Here is a 19,916-nt window from a genome sequence, read left to right on the forward strand (position 1 = left end):
GTATGGACGAGGTGGACCGGGAAAGATATGATTTTCTGGATCAGTGTGCCGGTGTCGAGGACTGACACTAAGGCATAGCGTGCAAGTGGGAGATGTCAATTAATAAAGTCTACGAACCCTTGGTTGTAACCTTTGTCTAGAGTCCAGAGTAAGCAATGGGAATGGGGAGAGCCAGGGTCTCGAGTATCACGAAGTGAACAAACCCGCGCATCAGTGGCTGTTGTCACTGGCTTTACCCAAACATCACCATTTGTGAGCGTCCATAGAGGTTATAAGTCAAGCAAGAAGCGGAACACGGTTCGCCGACATCATGGCGGTGTCTGCTCGGTCATTTATCCACCAACTTGCAGACTCGATGCATCATGTGTCCTACTCAAGGCTCAGCTACCTTTGTCCCAGCCTTGGAGTTTGCCGCCATTCCCTGATACGAGACCCGACACTGAAGACTGTGCAACCAACAAAGTGACCGAAACAATCAATACTCGCTGCCAAACTAGAGGGCTGACCTTCTGCTCCATCTTCACAAACAAGCCCGAACGCTGTTTTTGTAGCGAGGGAAGCAGCTGCACAAACACAAGCGTAATTCTTTCTTCCGAACATCGTTCTTTCACATCAAAACCAATCCGCGAAAGTTGTGCGACGTCAATCTACCACCGCCGACTCGCGAATATGGACGTCGCGTTGGCAGCAATAGAAGATTCCACGCAGTTTGCTAGCCGGCGAGAAGTTTGGGAAAGCGGACGCCGCCATGACAAGCAACGTCGAAGATCTTGCGACAAATTACACAACAAAAGACATATTTGAGTCGATTGACATATTCATTTAGAATAGACATGTTCAGTACATCGTCATGCCGCCAGCATCAAGCATATGTTGACGGAGTCGGCTAAAGTCCGGGCACATGAACCGCGGTGGCGATGATGGCGAAAACGAGTCATTTTCAGACCGCCAATCGCTCGGCAGAAATGGAGCCGAAGGGGGAAAAAAAGACTCCTGTGTGTGTGTCTCCCTTGCGGACGGCGCCGTCTCTTCGCGGCGGTCTGTTTCAGTCAAAGAAACATGGACCAAACGATGACAAAACAAGACGCAGCCAATGATGGGTCAATTTTGAGAACTGTCCCAGACACGTGTTGAAAGGAAACGACGGGACGCGGTTATCGGAAGGCCGTGCTGAGCCTTTTCTTGTCTCTCTTCTTATCTGACCTGGTCTTTATTACTCACTCGCCGGCAATCATAGCTGACGGTCTGACAGACAGGGAGCACACAAAATGTCAACTTTCCGGGGGCGACTTGCACTCCGTTGTCGAGTGGATCTCACATGCGCCCCCTACAGTGTATCCGGGGTAAATCGAGATGACACCGATGAATACTATGGAGAAACGCCCAGTGACATTTCTTCTGCGGTGACTGACACGCCGGGCCACTGGCGCGGGAGCACAAGCCACGTCGACACACAAAAAGTGCAGTCTGGGCCCCAGGATAGGGCAGCCAAAAATTTTCACGATACCCTCATTTGGGAAAGCGGGTCTCCGTCCCCGTCCCCCCCGTCCCGCCATCCGTGTCTAGGCCTTATCTCTCGTGTCCTTGCCCAAAAGGGTGCGAATAATGCGTAGGTAATGAATAAGCTAAACAGCCGCCATTGTCCACCTAGCGCGTGATGGCTTTTTATTTTCCCATCTCGTGAATCTCATCTCATCCACTCCCGACAATTCATCATCCATCCACATCACCACCACCGCCGACACCAGCGCGACGGCACTGGAGACGGGCCACACAAATGAGGCCGGCCGCACACCCCGCGCCGCCATCGAGCAGCCTTCCACCCCTGCGGACTCTCGACACCCTCACCGAGTCCGACATCACCGCCGCCCTCCACTCCCTCTCGACAATCTACTGCTCACTGCCCGTCTCCGTCGCCTTCCAGCTCAACCCGGACCACAAATTGCCTCACCATGCCTCGCCCGCAGTTGACTCCGGTTACGTGTCCGAGACCGACGACGACCATGAGGAGGTTGACGGCGTAGACCACCACATCGCCGCCCTCCGCGTCGACGCCTTTGAGCGCAGCTTCGTCGAGCGCTGGCTTACCGGCTTCATCGCACGCGCCGAAACCCTCGATTGCTTCGAGTCCGAGGAAGCCTGCCAGCTCGCACTAGAACAGGCCTCCTGTGTTCTTGAATCCTTTTTCGCGCCCGCGGAGGACGATGAGGCCGAGGATGAGAAGGACCAGGACTACACGCGCGACTTTTCCTTTGAGCTTTCGCTCCCAGAGAACAAGCACCGCGTCCCCGTCACCGCGCGCCTCAACGACCGGCTTGCAGGCACGAACTCCGCCGACCCTGATGACGTCGGCCTGCAAAGTTGGGGTGCATCTATCGTGCTCTCGGACTTGATGTGCGCAGACCCGGCCCGCTTCGGCCTCACCCAACCCAGCCTCGGCTCGTCGCCGCGCATCATCGAACTCGGCGCTGGCACGGGTCTCGTCAGCTTGGTGCTCGGGAACATGCTGCCTCACCTCGGCGCGCCAGAAGCAACCATCGTCGCAACGGACTATCACCCGGCAGTGCTCGAGAATCTCAAAGCCAATGTCGCCATCAACTCTCCTTCGGCGGCGGGGGCAAACCTCATCAAGACGACAACACTGGATTGGTCTGCGCCTGACCTGCGCGCACCCCTCGACACCCCGGCGGAGATCCTCATTGCGACGGATGTCATCTATGCTCCGGAGCACGCGACATGGTTGAGAGATTGCGCGACGCAGCTGCTCGCGCCGGGCGGGGTTTTCTGGCTGCTGGTGACCGTTCGCCGGAACGGCAAGTTCAACGGCGTCAGCGACACGGTGGAGGGCGCGTTTACGGCGAGTGACCGCCCGCGCGGTGAGAATGGCAAGCAGCTGACCATCTTATACAACGAAATCATTGAGAAGCGCAAAGAGGTCGGGCGTGGCGACGAGAGCGGCTACAAGCTTCTGAGGATCGGATGGGCATAGAATAGACACAATCATAGAGGCGGGCATAGCATAGACACGAGGCACGAGACACGAGAAATTAGACAAACGTAGACCATAGAACCTGCAAGGACCATAGAAGGCACATCGAGTCCCTTTCGGTAGGGGACAACTGGGAAATCCATAATTCCACGACTTTCAAGTCACCTTACTCATGCAGGTATCATGTGCTTATTCAATGTCCATGTATTTCTGTCTTCATACGTATACGAGTGAGAAGGGATCCGAAACGCCAAGTAAGGTATGCTTGCTAGGGAATCGCGAGGCTATGCGTGAAGAGCCTCTAAAGAAAGGGAACCAACATACAAACAACAAGTACGAAGCGGCCTGGCATCCATAACCACGGCCCGTGTGCGTTTGTCTCGCCAATCCTCATTTACTCCAATCCTCTGAACCTCCTGTTGAACTCCTCCACAGCGACAGCCACCATCTTGTACAGGAAGGCACGCCCGCTCTCGTCACCGACGGGGATGAAAGGACCATTTGTGCCGCCTCTGAGGGTCAGGCTCAGGCCCGTTCGCTCCTTTGCGATTGTCTGAACGTCCTTGAGAGGCACGTCCCACTCTGATGTCAGACGCCGGCTGCGAATAAGCAGAATCCGGGCGTAAGTGACCATGACCACCATGTCTTCACGAGGCAGCTCAAGGTGTGCAATGTAGTTCTCGTTGAAGTACTTTCCGTTATCGACTTGCTTCAGCCAGGACTGGCCGAGAGCTTCACGGGCATTGTACGGGCGCACGATACCGTCAGACGGCACGAAGCGCGCAGGGCGAACACGGTCGAGTTCTGAGCCATCGAAGACGGTCGTTGTGTTTCGAATACCCTCAGAAACATTCGAGGCCATGTCCAAGACGCCAATAGCGGGCTTGGTTGCGAATCCAACGACTCCCTTGCCGATGCCCTTGAAGAATCCGAGCGCTCCCTCCTGCTCCGCGCCTTCGAGCGGCTTGCGCACCAGGCCACCAACTCCGGATGCAGCACTTGTGAAAAGGGAGTTTGCACCTGTGGTGACACCGTATAGGGCATGCTTGGGGCGGTTTCGGGCGCGGGTGATGCGGCGTCGATCTTGGAATTGTTTATCGAGGGTTGCAGCTGCGAGACCCTTGGACAGACTGCCGGTGAACTTGGAAAAGGAGTCAGAGAAGCCATAAACAGACTTCTTCACCAGGGATGCAGCACCCTTGGCAACGCCGATTCCGAAGTCTTCGGGCTTGTCCGAGAGGATAAGTCCTTGGTAGGGCTCGTAAAAGACATCAGTCAATCCTGAGCTGATGTTGTTGAACAGACCCACAGGGTTGCCCAGGAAGTCGGCGGAGCCTAGAATCTTGTGGATTTGGTAGAGCACCTCCTGACTGTAGTGATTCGAGATATTCTGGGTTAGAGCAGGAACCGAAACTCGAACATTGTCAAGCATGAGAGCATTGAGACGAATGGGTGCATCGTTGACGTTTCCGATAGCCATCGTCATGACGTTGAGGAAGAACATCAACGGGTTGCGCGATGATGTCTTGTCCTCGGCGTTGACGCGCTCCGTGCGCATGAAGGAGAGGTCGAGTTGCATGGGCTGGATGTTCAGTAATTCGAAGTACATATCCTGGCCAGATTGTTGCTGATTCGGCTCCGGAATGTCGAGCTCTTCGTCGCAGAGCTTGCCGTCCTCATTGCTGTCAGACCATGCAGCTCCAGGAATGTTTGAAAAGTCAAGAACAGCATAGACGAAATCCTCGTCCAACTCAATCGTCATCTGCTGCATCAAAACGGTGGCGTATTTGATGTACAGCACACCATAGGAGTCATCCTTCACCCGGGTGACCATGGCGTGAATCGAAGGGTGCGCGTCGACTTCTTGAGCTCTCTTCGGGACGACGCTAGGGTACAGGATCATTGGGAACAGGCCGCCGTAAAGCTGATTGTCGATCTGGATCCACTTCACTGAGAAGCTGACTGTCTGGGTGAGCGGCGCGTCATGGTAGCGAAGGGAGACATCTCTAAAGGTGACGTAGGCGAGCTCCTTCAGTTGCGAGTTGATGAGTGAGATTCCGATACCCGAAAGCTTCAGCTGGGCTCGGAATGTCGCAGTCGTCTCCTGATCCTTGACCTCGAATCCATCGGTACTAGTACGAGCGCCAGACTTGGACTTTTGCCTGTAAAGACTCTTGGATTGTCGGAAGTTGGACAGGATCAAAGTCTGAGTTGGACCGTCGGCGGCGACATTGATGTCAATAATCTTCTGCTGCCCAGACGCAGAGGTGAACTTCATTGGAATCTGATTACCGATCTCAGCCAACTTGACGTGTCGCTCCTTGCCATTGACGTTGATGATGATCTCGCGGAACTTGGCGGCAGGGAAATCCCAAGCGTAAGGCATGATGCTGCGCGGAGGCAAACGGTACTTGATGGGTCTCCACCCGGATCTGTCCTCAACGCCATCATCCTCCAGGCTAGGGTTCGCTTGGTAAAAGGTGAACTCGGTGTCACTCTCATTCCTCATCTGGTAGGGCCAGTTCTTGGTCTCCATGCTGAGATGCAAGAAGACTGTGGCTCCCTCCATCAAGATTTCGGCGCGGATTAGTCGTTGCCTCTGCCCTGCCTTCGCGATCTTGATGTGGGTCGTGCCAATGTCAGAGATGTTGAAAGGAGACGTCCACTGGTTATTCATCCCGGGATGGCAGAGGGAGAGTTGCTTGACGGCAGTCTTCTGCATGAAGTGCAGAGGCTGGTGCGCGCCAGGTTTGAGAGTCATGAATCCCGATGAGCTAGACTCTCTGACATTGATCTCCTCGCCAAGCTTGTTTTCCAGGACGAATCGCGGTGCCAGGGTGACAACCTTGGTCATCTTGTACTTGCCCTCACCCGCCTCAGTGGTGATTCCGATGTGTACTTCAGTATTTCGAGAAGGAGACGGTAGCACCACCTCGGTTGTACTGCCAATAGCGTCGAAGCTCTGCGGCTTGCTCCATTCCGAGTCAGCGATCTGCAACAGCGCGCGGTTCCTATGGTCGTCGTTGCCGAAGGAAAACATAAACGGCGTTGCCTTGGGGCGGTCTCTTTCAGACCTGTTGTAGGACAACGTAGATTGGCCTGCGGCTGGTCGAGCTCCTTGTAAGAACCCCTTCGCGCGAATCTGCATGTCCAGGCCAGTCTTGTTCAGGATGATGTAGGGGCTGTAGACCGTTACTCGGAATGCACCTCCACTGTTAGGAATCTTGTGGTAGTGCAGTTTCAGGTTGAGTTGAAGGCCATCGGAATCCTTGCAGAGAAGCTTGTCTTCCTTCTTGAAATCGTCCGACTGCCCAGAGTTGATAATGGCAAAGTCGCTGGGCTTGAATACAGTGTCTTGCATGTCGACGCTGAGAAGAAGAAGATGGGAAAGCTCAACGACGTGCACCGGACTAAGGCCACCCTTGCGAAGGAAGTTTGCCCAGTCTTTCTTGGTGTTCTTGTCGTAGATGCGGTACTTGAAGTCGTACGGCAACAAGTTTTCGAGGATCACTGGTGGCGACAATTTGATGCGCATGTAAGGATAGTTCCTGTAGGGTCATTAGAAGAGTGATGTAAGGAGTGTCATGAGAACTTACTTGGTCAATGGGTTGGATCTGTCAAATGTAGCGTTCAGTTGGAAGTAGAATGGATCTCCGTTTTCGCCCTTGCAGACCATCGTTCTTGTAGGTCGTTTCAACAAGTCTCGCCACCAAAGGGTCTCCGACGACCAAGCATAGCCAAATCCGGAGTCGGGACGCACAAGGAGGGACTTGAGGAATGCAGCTCCGACGGGAGCCGGCCGGCTTTCGCCTGGGGCAATCTTTTCGATCTTGAGGAGATGCCCCTCTTGTGCGTCGTAGACACCCAATTCAACGGGAATTTGGGTCTCGTTCTCCACGACAAGAGGTGATCGGAGGGTGACATACTTGACGTTATCCTTGCCAAGGGTAACTTCAACTAGGAGACGATGCAAGATGTTGTCAGTCTTGGGTTTGAGACCGTAGATTGCCTCTCCCTCGCGGTTCAACCTGACGTTTTTGACTGGGTCGAAGCCACTGCCTTCTAGGTGGATGCCGACACTACCGGTGCTGCTCTCGGATGAGAGATTCTCACGCATTTTCTCCCAAGGCTCAAAGCTCCACGGTACCTCTTGACCGTCTTCTAGACGGGCCGTCATATTGTCGTCCGTAGTCGAGCTCTTTGACTGCACCACCACATCAAATCCAGTGTAGTTCCTAATTCGATACGGCGCATCTACGCCGCGCGGCTTGCCGAGGACGTCCTCGTCTTTGCTGAGGAAAGCAAAAGATTTGGACGCCAAAGCGATGGTGGCGGTTGTCAAAGTAACGTCAAAGACCTTCTTGGAGGCGACATCAATGGACATTAGACCAGACTGAGCATCCTTGGCCATTCCGATACCAACTTGCCAGGGTTCAAGAAGTGGCTCCCATGCAGACTTGGAGAAGTTGTAGACGTTCGTGTATAAGTCGATAGCAGTCTCAGCCTTGAGATTCGAAGACCAGTCTTCGGCCGTGGCGGTGAAGTTCTTGATTCCAAGATCGAGGATAGGAAGTTCGTGAACGTCGCCAATAAGGACAACACGGATTCCTTCAATTGTTGCAGACAGCTCTTCGTGCCGCTTGGGTGGCTGCTGGACCGCCGTTCCGTAAGGATCACTGTTCGCTTGTCTAGCCTGCGATGCTGCAATCTTTTGCGTCTGTGTCTTCGACATCATGGTCTTGTTCGCAATGGTTGACGGTCCCTTGCCGCTGGCTGTTCGCTGCTTAAGACCAGCTTGGCGTAGCTGTCTCGCCTTCTCATCTGCGGCTGATGACGACGACTTCGGGTCTTTCGGTTGCTGATCAGAGAGCTCTGTGGCTTTGCTGGCAATCTGGAGTGCGAGTAGGATATCTCGAAGAGACAGGCGAAGAATCAACGGCTCAATGTCAGCATGGATGCTAGTGATGTTCGGCTTCGAGCTGTCCATAGACATTTGGACGGAAAAGTCATCGATGATCCGAAGTCGGGAATCCTCAAAGCGGTCCATGCGACAGAGGAACATGCCAATCTCGGATACTTGGAATGTCAAGGCATGCTGTTGGGACAACAGGACTTGCTTGGTGCCAAGAACGATGGCCTCGGAGCTCGAGCTGAGAGGGTTGGCAATCAGGATGACTTGAGCGTCGACGATGTTTACCCTGTAGGCGATGCTCATGGTAGTCTGGGGTTTCTCGTCTGCGCCATCTTGGGTCTCCTCCTGCTCGTTCTTGCTGCTCTTCTGCGATCGGGCCTTTGACCAAGTAACCTGCATCGAGTCTGCGTCCGCATCGGACTCGTCAGGGGTGTCGATCAATAACGACTCATCGTCAACAATCGAAGGTTCCTCGGGCTGTAGACCGACCATGACGAAGTTCTGAATAGCGAAGAGATAGTCGAGGGCGAAGATGATTCGGGGGCTGTCGATAGTAACGATGGCAATGAGGTTCCTGTCCTGTCCGCCAGACATCGTGATGCTCGCCATGAGCTGCTGCACCTCCTTGTTGGACGATGTCATGATTCGCCGGAACTTATTAGTGTCCCTCGGGCGGCTGTCATATATGGTGAACGAGTGGATAAGGAACTCGCCCTCAAGAGATCCGTCATTAAGCATCCGCGTCTTCATTTTGGTGACGTCCAGAGAAAAGCGCGAAAGGCTAGCATCTTCAAGCTTGCCGACTGGCTTTTCGTCAGGCGCCAAAATCAGCTCCATACCAATAGTGTTGACTTGGAAGACCAGGTCAAGCTTCGTCCATGTTTTGTCTTTGGGTGAAAGTTCAGGCCCGAGGTCAACTAGTTGCTGCTCATCGCCCTTGCTCTTATCGATTGGCAGTGATTTCGCCCTTTGAAGGGTGTCTTTGTCCACCTCGCGCTCGGCTTCTTGGTTCTGCTCGTCGGCATCGCCGGCAAACGCCGCCGGAACGGACTTAGAGATCTCCATCAAGAAGCGGAGTTGATACTGTGTGAGTTTGAGATTGAAATCAGACATGCTGCCCTCAATTTCTAGTTCGGGGCGCTTCGTGCCGTCTTGGTGCTCCGCGTACGTGACGTTGAACCCCAAATCAACCTTGTCAATCAGCTCCAGCTCTTCGGAGAGATCTCCCGGGTAGTTGAAGTCAGAAGTGAGGCGGATATTTCGGATACCAGCGTTGATCTTGGTTGCTATTTGGGAGTTCTCGGAGTCATCCAAAGGAGCGAACTTGTTTTGCGCGTAAATCTCTCCCAAGTATGCAGTGACAACGTCACGCTTGGGCTGGCCGTGGTTGACCACACGAGGGAAGACCACGATTGGAGTCTTGACAACCACATCGTACTTGAATCTGGACGTGCTCTGTTGGATTTGGTTGGCCTGGTTTGCGGCGGCTTGACGAGCAGCATTGTAGATGGCTTGCATCTTGCCAAACTTGACCAAAAACTGGATGATCTTCCTGAATGGCTCTTCAAGGAAGTTCAGCTTCACTGATCCAGCCCGAAGATAGACAGACGAGTCATATCCAGGGTACGCCTTCTTGTTGGTAGCGTCGAAGGTCTCGTATCTGAAATCGGCCAGCTCGTCGCCTTGGATGGAGATGAGTTTCCTCAAGTTAGACTCCTCGGAGACGCCTTGGTTAATGTCGTCGACCAAATTGAGGTTGCCCAGCTTGGCATTCACCCGCATTGTCTTGCCCAAAAGGAAGACTCCGACGTCGGCGTGATTGAAGGACAACGTAGCCAAGCGAATTCCGTCGTTGTTGAGGATCAACCGAATACTCTTAAGGTCCACCTTGACCCTGATCGAGCCCGAATTTGCAGGTGCATCCTCAGGTGGGCTGTCGATTGCGATCTCGACATCTTCCTCGCTGTCGTCCTCCGAATCGGAAATTGCCTTCTGCTCTTGAGGCGTCGCCGCTTCGTTGTTGTTACCGGTGAATGTTGCTAAGATGAAGTCCAACAGAGTCAAGAGCGTTTTCCGAGTCACGACTAGATTGATGGTGGAGATCGCAGCCGTGACATTCGTCTCGACGCCTTCGTACACTGGCATGAACTCTGGTGAAAGGCGATTAACCTTTGTGAATTTCACACTGACGAGACTTCGGTTCTGCTCATGATCATCGGGATCCCCTGATGACACGATCGACTTGAACTCCGCCGAGGGATTGTCGACGAAATCATCGATAGTGACCGACCCAAGAGACACTTCAGCTGACATGTCGTATGGTCGCAGGTAGAACAGAAGATCAAAGTTTTCGGCGACAAGCTCGACAAGTAGCGCGTCGGGCTTCTTTTTGTCTGGGTCACTGCGGTATAGAGAGCCCTTGAGGGTATCGACCTTGAACTTGAACTCGAAGGAGCGCTGCTGTAGCTTGAGCTGCTCCTTATTGTCGCGGCCACCGTCAGCATCCTCGAACTCATCGCTGTCTTCGTCCTCATCGTCAATCACAATGGCAGTCTGTTGCTGCATGAAGGGGAACTGTGCTGATTTGCGGCGAGAAGACTCTTTTCGAGAGCGTGATCGAGTCGATGCGGTGCTCAAGCCACGAGGTCTAGTCGTCACAGCGGAGCTCTGTGAGTCTTTGACCTGCTCTGGTTGACCGTTATCCTGGTTGAACTTGGGGATGGCGACGTCGATAATCCGCATCAGGTTCTTGTATTTGGTATCCGACACGGTAGCGTGCAACAGCGGCAAGTGGCCGGACACCTTGAGCTTGGTCAAGTTGGGAGCCTTGGGGAGGATAGAAGTTTCAACCACAAAGTCGACATTGATGCGCTCCACCACATGGAGATGTTGTGTGTCATCTTTCTCGGCTAGCTGAGCCTTTGTAACCTCGATGGATGGTCCTATCAGTACCTGAGTGGAGGAGAGCTTGACCAAGAATTTGTCGTACATGACGGACTCCAACCGCTTGAAGTCTTCGTCCGTGTATGATTGTCGCTGTTTGGATTGGATCTGCTTCATGGTGTTTTGATCAACCAGTTCGCTGTTGACGCTGATGTGACCGGCATCCAGAATCAGACAGGTGGACTCCTTGACGTTGATGCTGACTGGTACGATAATGAGAGGGGCCTGGAGGTCGAGCTGGGCGTTGATGGTCTTGTGTTCCTCGAGCGCAAACTCCAGGCCGGCTCGCGTCTGCTCCCTGAAGGTTTCTACCGTGGCACCGGCAGTCTCCATGAGGGCGGTGATGGACTCCATGTGTCTCTCTGGAGGTCTAAAGAAGTCGGCAACGCCAACCACGAAGTTCGGGTTCCACACAATCTCCAGAGGTTTGAGAGAGCCGGACAATGCTATGTCACCCTCTTTATCGATGGGATTCTGCTCAACCTCAAAATGGAAGAATGGTTCGTCCTCGTTGTCCTCCAGCTCTTCAATGGTCAGCTGTTTGTGCTCGTGGACTTCAGGTGCATCCTTGACGCGAACAATCTCGGGGAAGAGGGAGTCGGGAGTGGTGCCATCGTTGACACGGAGACCACCCAGGCTGACGTCGGCAAGGAAAGAATCGGGGCGCTGCAAGACCTTGGCCTTGAATACGTCGAAGTGAAGACTGAGGAGGTCACTTCTCTTGCCATTGTGACTCTTCTTGAGGGTAAAGCTTCCTGTGCTTAGCCATGCCTCAACCTGCATCTTGACGGTGTCTCGAGGTACGTCAACGGATTCGGCGATAGCTGTCTTCTCGTCCCAGTCGATGGCGTCGTAAAGCTCCTTGCGTTGCTCCTCTGTGATCTGCGTGTTCTCGTCGTCGTTCTGAGGTTCCGGTTGCTTCGCGCCGCCACCCCAGACCCAGGACACCCAACCTTGTTGCTGTTGCTTAGGGGGCTGGTTCTTCAGGGCTTCAGCGTTCTCCTTTTTGAGTTGGTTTCGTGCCAAGGATCGCCAGAACCGCAAGTCTTCATAGTCGAGCTTCCACTCGAGTTTATTAATGTCGTCGCCTTCTTGCGAGGACAGCTGTTGCTGCTGCTTCCTCTTCTTGAAAAGCTCGATGTAGCGCTTGCGATCGTCACGCCGTTCGCGGAAGTAGTCCCATGACCACCTGCGGTTCTTCTCGTGAATCTTGCTGAGCACCGCATCTCCGGCGAACTTGAGCCATGCTCTGGGATCCTCCTTTGGTGTGACGCCCTTTGGCTGGAACTTCTTGTATTCCTGGTGTCGGATGAAGTAATGGAAGAGGTCCACCATCATCAGGCCATCACGGTATTGGTCGTCATCGATGACCAGGCCGATCTCCTCGAACAGCAAGCTTGCCTTTGCTTTGGGTACGTGAATGTCACCCGTCTTGTCGAGAACTATCTTAGCCTTTCCGTTGACAGGACGTAGGATGAACTGGTGGTTGAGCTTCGTATCGTCTGTCGACCCAATCAAGCTCTTAAACTTGCTGACCATCTCGTCGTGGGGCATGGGCTCGTTGTCATCGGAGGTGATCTCTCGTCCCGGGCCAAGCAGCTCTGTGTCTGTGTTCCAGTAGACAGCAAGGGCGCCGAGGGTAGCGAGCTTGTGGGTGCTCTTGGTGGAATCTTGGATGAAGGTTGGTTTCCATTCGCCGTTCGTACTGATGGCGCTGAACTCCTCTAGCGTGACACCAAGAGCAAAGGGGTGGCCAGGTGCGGAGATGGAGTCTTCGTATCTGATGTGGATGTTCTTGACCGTGACTTGCAGGTTGTCGACGATCTTGGTGACCAGGCTCTGCGTGAAGCTCTGGCTCTTCTGCTGCTCCTCTTGGCTCATGCCCTCTTGTGATCTCTCTTTGAGAAGTTCGGCCGAGTCGAGCTTCTCCATCTTGATTCTCTGTTTTCTGCGCTCCTCCTCGTCCTCGTCGTAGGCAGCTTCCTCCCTTGGAGAGGCAAGCAGGAAGACATCTTCGATAAAGACCTTGACGGGGGCTCCACGGAGGTTGGACCATGGGATGATGAGGGTCAACTCGCCGAGGTGGCCTTCCATAACATTGATGGGAAGCTTGAGCTGGTCGAGGGCCTCCCTCCGCAGCTCGAGGTTCCTGAGCTTGACATCGCCAGACCAGATACCGACCTTGAGCTGTGCTGGGTCGAAGTTCTTGACGTACATGCCCAGAAACCTGTTGAGCAGGCCGGCGACGAGTCCCTCCAACATGGTGTATGTATGGCGCCGTTACCCTGGCGAGGGAAACTCAGTATTGGGTATCTATCGTGGTGCGGCCGTTGGAGGCATGGACAGGGAGGGAGAGCGTCGGAGGGTCGTAGAACTCGATCGGGGCAGGCGGGGTCGGGTCCGGAGGGGCTCTGCGGGCATGAAAGGGTAGTCGGATTCGGTATACGGGGGACGGGGGTCGTGAATAAGGTCGTAGTCGTGATAATATTGGGTTGGGTATCTTTTTTTTCTCCGAGGGACAAGTAATGTCGACGGTGGCTCGTTGATGGAGCGTGCTGCCGTATGCCGCTCGTCGTGTCTCCAGAAGTGGGATGACAACTAAGCGAAAGTTGCCAAGTCGAGGAACTGTATAACGTCGACCTCGACAAGGACAGATCTGTCGGCAGGTGTGTTGCGTGCGATGTAGGGGCTGGAAGACAACGAGCGACAGGGTTGGGGTTTGGTGTCGAGCTGGTTGTTTGTGCATGATGACGCTGCCTGATTCTCGATTCTCCCCCGCAGTGCAGTTCCAAAAACAGGCCGCCAGCTTGGCCCAGACTGTGGCGCTCGAAGCGTTGAGCCACGGTGGGGTAGGTCTACCGGGGCTTTGCTCGAAGAGGTTAGCGCACCAGGGCACGTAGTCTCGTCGGCAGGGAAGGGACACATGCAAGTAGGCCTCACAACTTCCTCGAACAATTTTCCGAAATCGACCAAAGACGCTGTCGTACAAACCAATATTCAGGCTTACTTACGAGACTCCTCGATGATTTTACTGACGACTCTATGGCGAGCAGCGGCAGCGGCAGCGAAACATTTCCACCAGGTAGCAGACTGGAGAAGCTTGGGCCATTCTCTTCTACCGTCACACCCACCCCACAAGCTGTTCGTCCAATGCGGAGCCTCTGGCCCGGGCGTGGACATGGGGCAAGGTCTCCACATTACGTCACCACGACCAGCGCGTAGCCAGAGCTCCCAGCCAGGTGCGCACCTCCCTCGCTGCAGCAGTAGTATAGCAGTAGCAGTAGCAGCTGCCCTGTGATACCGGATGGGCTGGGCCAGGCCTGGCTGGATGGCTGGATGGCTGGACTAATTAGATCGGCCTTGATCGAAAAGCAGAGGGGAAAGCTGCTGTTGCTGCCCTGGTTCTGCCGTGCCACTTATCCGATGGGCGGGACTTGCCTTACATCAATGTGAAGCAATCGGCAGCTAGCCTGCCGGGCCTAGGTCTAGACACTCGAATAAATTCCTTCTTCACTGCTTGCCTCGTCATTTCCCCAAAAACCTGCACCAGCGACTGAACACGTTTTTGTCTGCTATTAGAAGCAATCGCGCAATCGACAGACGTTCGGGTACATGATTGACTCGTTCGACTTTCCAAAGACTCTCAGATTCCTTTTCTAGCACTCCTGGAAGCATCGCACGTTTTCACGATGCTTCGCTCCTCGCGGCAGCTTTTGCGTCTGGCTCCGCGCTCAGCGGCGGCTCCTTCTGCAGCTTCTCCCGCCTCCTTCTCCACGAGAGCCTCGCCCTCTACTCTTCAAAGCTCCAGGAGACCCTCGGTGGCTCTCCAAGCCCGACCCCCCCCGCTGTCACTCGTTGCCCGCTACACAAACTCTCCATATGACAAGATCGACAAGAAAGCCGAGGCAGAGATCGCAAAGAAGAAGCTCGAATCGGATCCGGAGCACGTCTCGACCGAGTCCTCGACGCGCCATGTCTTTGAGCCTGCGCCTGCGAATCCCGAGCGCGACCAGGATCTCCAGAAGGGATTGAAAGAGGAATTGGTACGTCTACGTCCGCCATCCATCAGTTTCGACCACTGACAAGGGTCTTCCAGAACATCGTCAAAGACACTTTTAACTTGAGCGAAGTTCCCAGGGAACCGTATGCTCTTGGTCTGGCCGGCACCTTGCCCTACCTGGCAACTTCGTTGAGCACCATGTATCTCAGCTGGGATATCAATCTTGAGTGGCCGTCGACTTCGACCTTTGCAAACAACATCTACATGAACCAGGAGTCTGCGCAGTACTGGCTCAGCTTGCTTGAGCCCATTCAACTCGGCTACGGAGCCATCATCATCTCCTTCCTCGGCGCTGTTCACTGGGTAAGCCCAGGCGCACCACCCCAATATTGGAGCATAAAGATTAACAAAGTTGCAGGGAATGGAATACTCCGAAAAGACCCCTTCGCCAACTCGCACAAAGTTCCGCTACGGCATGGGTGTTCTCGCTCCCATGCTCGCCTGGCCGACTCTCCTCATGCCGATCGAATATGCCCTAACTGCCCAATTCGGTGCATTCACCTTCCTCTATCTCGCAGACACTCGTGCGAAAAACAAGGGCTGGACCCCACAGTGGTACGGAACATACCGTTTCATCCTGACTGCCATAGTTGGTGTCTCTATTTTCATCAGCTTGGTTGGCCGCACCAAGATTGGAAACGCTCAGCCTCACATCGGTCAAGAGCTTGCCGAGAGCAAACACTGGGCCAAGACCGACAAGTCCCGCGATTGGGACAAGTTGGAGGAGGAGGAGCGTGAGAGGATCAAGAAGGAGAAGGAGGAGGAGGAAAAGAAGAAAAAGGAAGAGGAGAAGAAGCAGAAGGCTGAAGAGAAGAAGGCTAAGAAGGGCGGCAAGAGCAAGAAGGAGGAAAAGGGCGCTGAGAAGAAGGACCAGTCGGATGAAAAGAAAGACGACTCTGAAGAGGACGAGTCAAGCTCTGAGTCGGAGTCCAAGGATGAAGCCAAGGATGAGTCCAAGGATGGCTCCGAGGAAGACAAGGGTGACGAAGGCAAGGATGAGAAGAAGGAGAAGTCCCAGGGCAAAGAAGAGAAGTCTAGTGGCGAAGAGGATGACAACAAGGATGAGAAGGACAGTGAGAAAGACGACAAGAAGGACGAGGCCAAGGGCGAGAAGAAGGACAAGGATGAGAAGAAGGATGATAAGGAGGGCAAAAAGGAGAAGAAGGAGTAAGGCTCCCGCGTAGTAGCAGGGAGGTTATTCCTTTTATCAGCATGTACCGAGCGACATTTCAGCAAGTCATTTCCAACGATTGGGTGCGGCGTCGAGATCACGATCATATGAGCTAATAGCAAGCCAATTATCATGTTAACGTTGTTTTCCCAATTGCCTATGCTTCTGCAGTCTGATACGCTCCAACCCAAATGGTCCATCATCATCATGGTTGAGTTGATGTTAGACCGTCTTGGAGGATGACCCACCCGCGTGGTGTGGGTAAAATCACGAAGTTGTCTCATCAAAGCTATGCCCTCGCGATGCCCTCAAACCTGGCAGACGAGTACCTACAACGTGTGATATGGCCAACTAGCTAGATGGCCCCGGCTTTCACCGCCAGGACCTGAGGCTCACACGTTGCATATATGAATCGTCTGTTAGTTGATGAGCCAAATTTGGCGAGTGAAAGCTAAATCCCATCGTCAACAACCACGTAATCTGAGCAAGTTTAACAAAAGCCCATCAACCGAAACCAATACTCGGAGACCCCGACGCACTGGCTCTCCTCAACATCTCCCCAGCTTGCCATTTCAATCTTTACCCCGGACTCTGCAGCCGACGCGCGGCTGATGTTGGACACGTCGAAACAGTGACAGGCCTCCGGCTGGCAGGAGCGCGTCCGAGCACCGGACATCCGACTCTGCAAGGCGGCCAGCGCATTGGGAGGACAAGTCAGCAAACGGTGCTATCCTGATCCTGAGAACCTAGAAACGGTGGAAGGAATGAGGAAGCTGGAGGCGATGATGGGAGGAGACCTGGCAGGCTTCGTGAACTCTGCGTCTGCCGTCCCTTCCGACGGTGAAACGGAGCTCGCCGGTGCGTCCACGTCCCCACTCCTCCGCTCGCCGACCCTCCACTCCTCCGATCCGCCCGATCCGTCCGTCGGGCCCACTTGGGAAGCCATCCAGCTCCGAGGCTCGCCGACTATTATTGCTGCGTGATATCCCCCGACCGAACTTTCCGGCTACACTAAGACCATGGAGAAACCAAGGAACGAAGGCATGTCCAAAGGCTCCACCGCACCGTTTTTATTTCCCATTCCTGCCTCAAAATTCCCTCTCCGTCTCCGATTTCTCGTCGATTGCACCGATTAGATTCGGCACAGATTCCACAGAAGGTTCTGGGGTCTCAAGCACTGCGCGAAGCACGGCCTCGGCGGGTATTCCATCGTCTTGCGCTGCAGACGAACCTGAAGAATGCATTAACGCTGCCTGTCTCCCAGCCACGGAGCACCTGGTCCGAGTTCGTCGCAGCTTTTTCCGTGCCTACTCTACCTGTTGCGTCCCCCCCGATCCAGCTGCTATTTTCATGATGGCGAGGCAAAGTCTTGGTTAGAGTGCAGCGCAGCGTCGTGCCGCCTCGTCCTGGCGATGCAATTTACCCCCCAGCCCAGTGCCCCTCTCCGGAATGCGCTCCGATCGGCGTCAGCACCAGCGAAAGGCTTCCAGCACCGCCTACCGCCGTCGAATTCCTCCAGATCATCACGAGACGGGGTTACCTCCTCTAGCAAACCGTAGCACCGCGCGAGGCGACACCATCAATCTCATCATGCAAACTGCTGAGTCGTATCTTCCACTCTAGCGCATTCCTCTTGGGACTTTGCTGCCAAAGTAGCATGATCAGCACCAATGACGTGGGGGGGATTACTCGACGGAACTCTTCCGCAAACCCTCAAAGCCATGTGGCACACAATGTCCAGCCCAACACTGTAAATCACGTCAGGAACGCAACATAAGCGCCGAGTATACTTTTGCCCTACGAATTACGATTAGACTACTCAACCATCATGTCATTGCCAAATAAACTCGCCCCCCGTTCCCGTTAAACTCTACCAGAAATCCGGGTTCCTCGCAACCCGCTGCATTCAACTGACGCGCCCGCCCGCCAGTTCCCCACGAAACGGAAAACACGGTACGAGGGGAAAATGCTCCTCGCACAAAATCCCAGCTGCAGATTCATGATCCCGGTGCGCGACATTTGCTGCGTATAACACTGATGTCATCACACACTTCGACGTTCTACAAGCCCTCAACAAGAACCCTGAAAACGTCGCCTTCGAAGCGGGAACTACAGACCAAACCATGCCGTCACCTACCTTAGCTGTGTTCTTGAACTGCCCGGCCCGCGGCGACGGGGGCGCCCACAGGGGGGTCCATCTGCGGTCTGCGGCGGGAGGGGCGCATCACCGCGTACCCGACACACTGACGTCATGGCCACCAAGCCGGGTCTTGCGCCGCGTCTCTGACAAGGCAAAAGAAGTTGTTTTAATCCTTCCCGTGGCAAAATAGCTGCCCCGAACTGTCCCTGGAACCGTTTTGGCAAGCTGTTGATCTAGCATCTTGCAAAAAAAACTCCGTAATGATGCTTTAGTCTTTGGCGTGATCCCCTGAACAGATAATACGCCGCCCCGTAAGGCCATCTGCAAGCTCCGCAAGCTCCGTTCAACATTCGCCGCGTCGCATCGCCGTCCGTGAGACCGACTCGCGACGGAGCGAAAGACGGCGCCAGATGCCCCTCTCATTCGCTCGACGGAGCGGCTCCGCCTTGCATCTTGTGCCTTGCAATGTGGCACGCTACCGTTCATGTCCCTTCACGCCCCGATTACCTAGTTACGTAGTGATATACACGGCTTGACTGATTAGGAGAGACGAAAGTACTGCGCGGCGGCCAGCCAACCAGACCGGCAGGGTTTCCTCTCGGGGGTTTTCAGTTTTCAGCAGCCTTGGGGCCTTGGATGTTTCTTTCAACGCACCCCCTCAGGACCCCCTCTCTGCCTCTGTAGATCTTGTACTCCGCGGAGAGTTTTCCTCCCCTCCAAGCGTGTAAGATCGCCAGTAGTCGCCGCAGCCGACGCGAGGAATGCCGCTGAGCAGGAGAATATCTCGCCGCAACCTGTTCGAAGATTACGGACGGCAGTGCGGGAGCGCTTGCATAAAACAAATGTGCCCAACAAATATTTCTAGTGCAGCTTGTCGTCCGTAATGCGGTATCAGATAACCTTTAGGTGAATCGGGCAGGGAGCAAGGTCACAATCACACACACGCGTACCTTTGATACAGCCCTGCCGGCCGGCAAGGCGCTGTCATGCGGACATGCCACAACTGCGACCGTTCAGCCTTGGCCAATAGCACTTATCTTATTCCCGCCTTGCTCATATTATCGCCTACTCTATTGTTGACAAGTTCCGTCTATTTACGTGCAAAGCCAGTGCCAGCCCAGCACCAGCAAGGCACCACGTCCTCGTGACCGTCCACGGGAAGAGAAGGAATCCTTGATCCCAGCTCCCTCACCGAGGATTGGTCGCCTCTCGCAGACCAGGTGATTCGCAGCGATAAGCCGCAATCGAGATCCTTTGACATGTGCGACCCTGCTTTCCCCGCGATTGCAGTGTAACTTGGGCCCCCCAGCCAGGCGTGGTCCCGACCTACACCGACAGAATTGCGTGCGTCGTCAGGCGCGGCCCGTCGCAAAAGGCGGTACGGCTCAGAGACAGCCTTGGTCATTACGGGAGAAGCGCCGCGCGAATGACCCGGCAGACGGCAGCATGACCTGCACATCACCCGGAACGGACTGTCACTTGCGGGGACTGGACGGTCAACAGGTTTAACATCAGCAAGAAAAAATAAGTCAAGGGAGGGAAAAGACAACGGGCGCGAGAGTATCCGTCCCCCCCAACGGCTCAATCACATCCATTCTAGAAACGCCGTCGAAGAAACGCCAAGATAAACCCGGAGCTACTCCGAGGAAGACTTGGAATGATTCGATGACTCAAAATCTTGAACATTCCGATGAGTCCATG

General features: G+C 54.4%; 3 protein-coding genes across 3 annotated transcripts; 2 read left to right on the forward strand and 1 right to left on the reverse strand.

Annotated features, from left to right (window-relative positions):
- Positions 1–1,777: 1,777 nt before the first annotated feature.
- On the forward strand, positions 1,778–2,989 carry GCG54_00014643 (Protein-lysine N-methyltransferase EFM2; the record flags this gene model as incomplete). The annotated part of the gene is made up of 1 exon (XM_045414466.1): positions 1,778–2,989. One exon carries the CDS (start codon positions 1,778–1,780, stop codon positions 2,987–2,989), a length of 1,212 nt encoding a protein of 403 aa, XP_045256907.1.
- A 394-nt stretch (positions 2,990–3,383) lies between these two features.
- Positions 3,384–13,106, reverse strand: GCG54_00014644 (Vacuolar protein sorting-associated protein 13; the record flags this gene model as incomplete). Its single annotated transcript, XM_045414467.1, has 2 exons — positions 3,384–6,537; positions 6,586–13,106. 2 exons carry the CDS (start codon positions 13,104–13,106, stop codon positions 3,384–3,386), a joined length of 9,675 nt encoding a protein of 3,224 aa, XP_045256908.1.
- A 1,427-nt stretch (positions 13,107–14,533) lies between these two features.
- Positions 14,534–16,075, forward strand: GCG54_00014645 (uncharacterized protein; the record flags this gene model as incomplete). The annotated part of the gene is made up of 3 exons (XM_045414468.1): positions 14,534–14,887; positions 14,941–15,207; positions 15,263–16,075. 3 exons carry the CDS (start codon positions 14,534–14,536, stop codon positions 16,073–16,075), a joined length of 1,434 nt encoding a protein of 477 aa, XP_045256909.1.
- Between the last annotated feature and the right edge of the window lie 3,841 nt (positions 16,076–19,916).

Source organism: Colletotrichum gloeosporioides (assembly GCF_011800055.1).
Source record: "Colletotrichum gloeosporioides strain Lc1 chromosome Unknown consensus_109, whole genome shotgun sequence".
Classification (NCBI taxonomy): Eukaryota; Fungi; Ascomycota; class Sordariomycetes; order Glomerellales; family Glomerellaceae; genus Colletotrichum; species Colletotrichum gloeosporioides.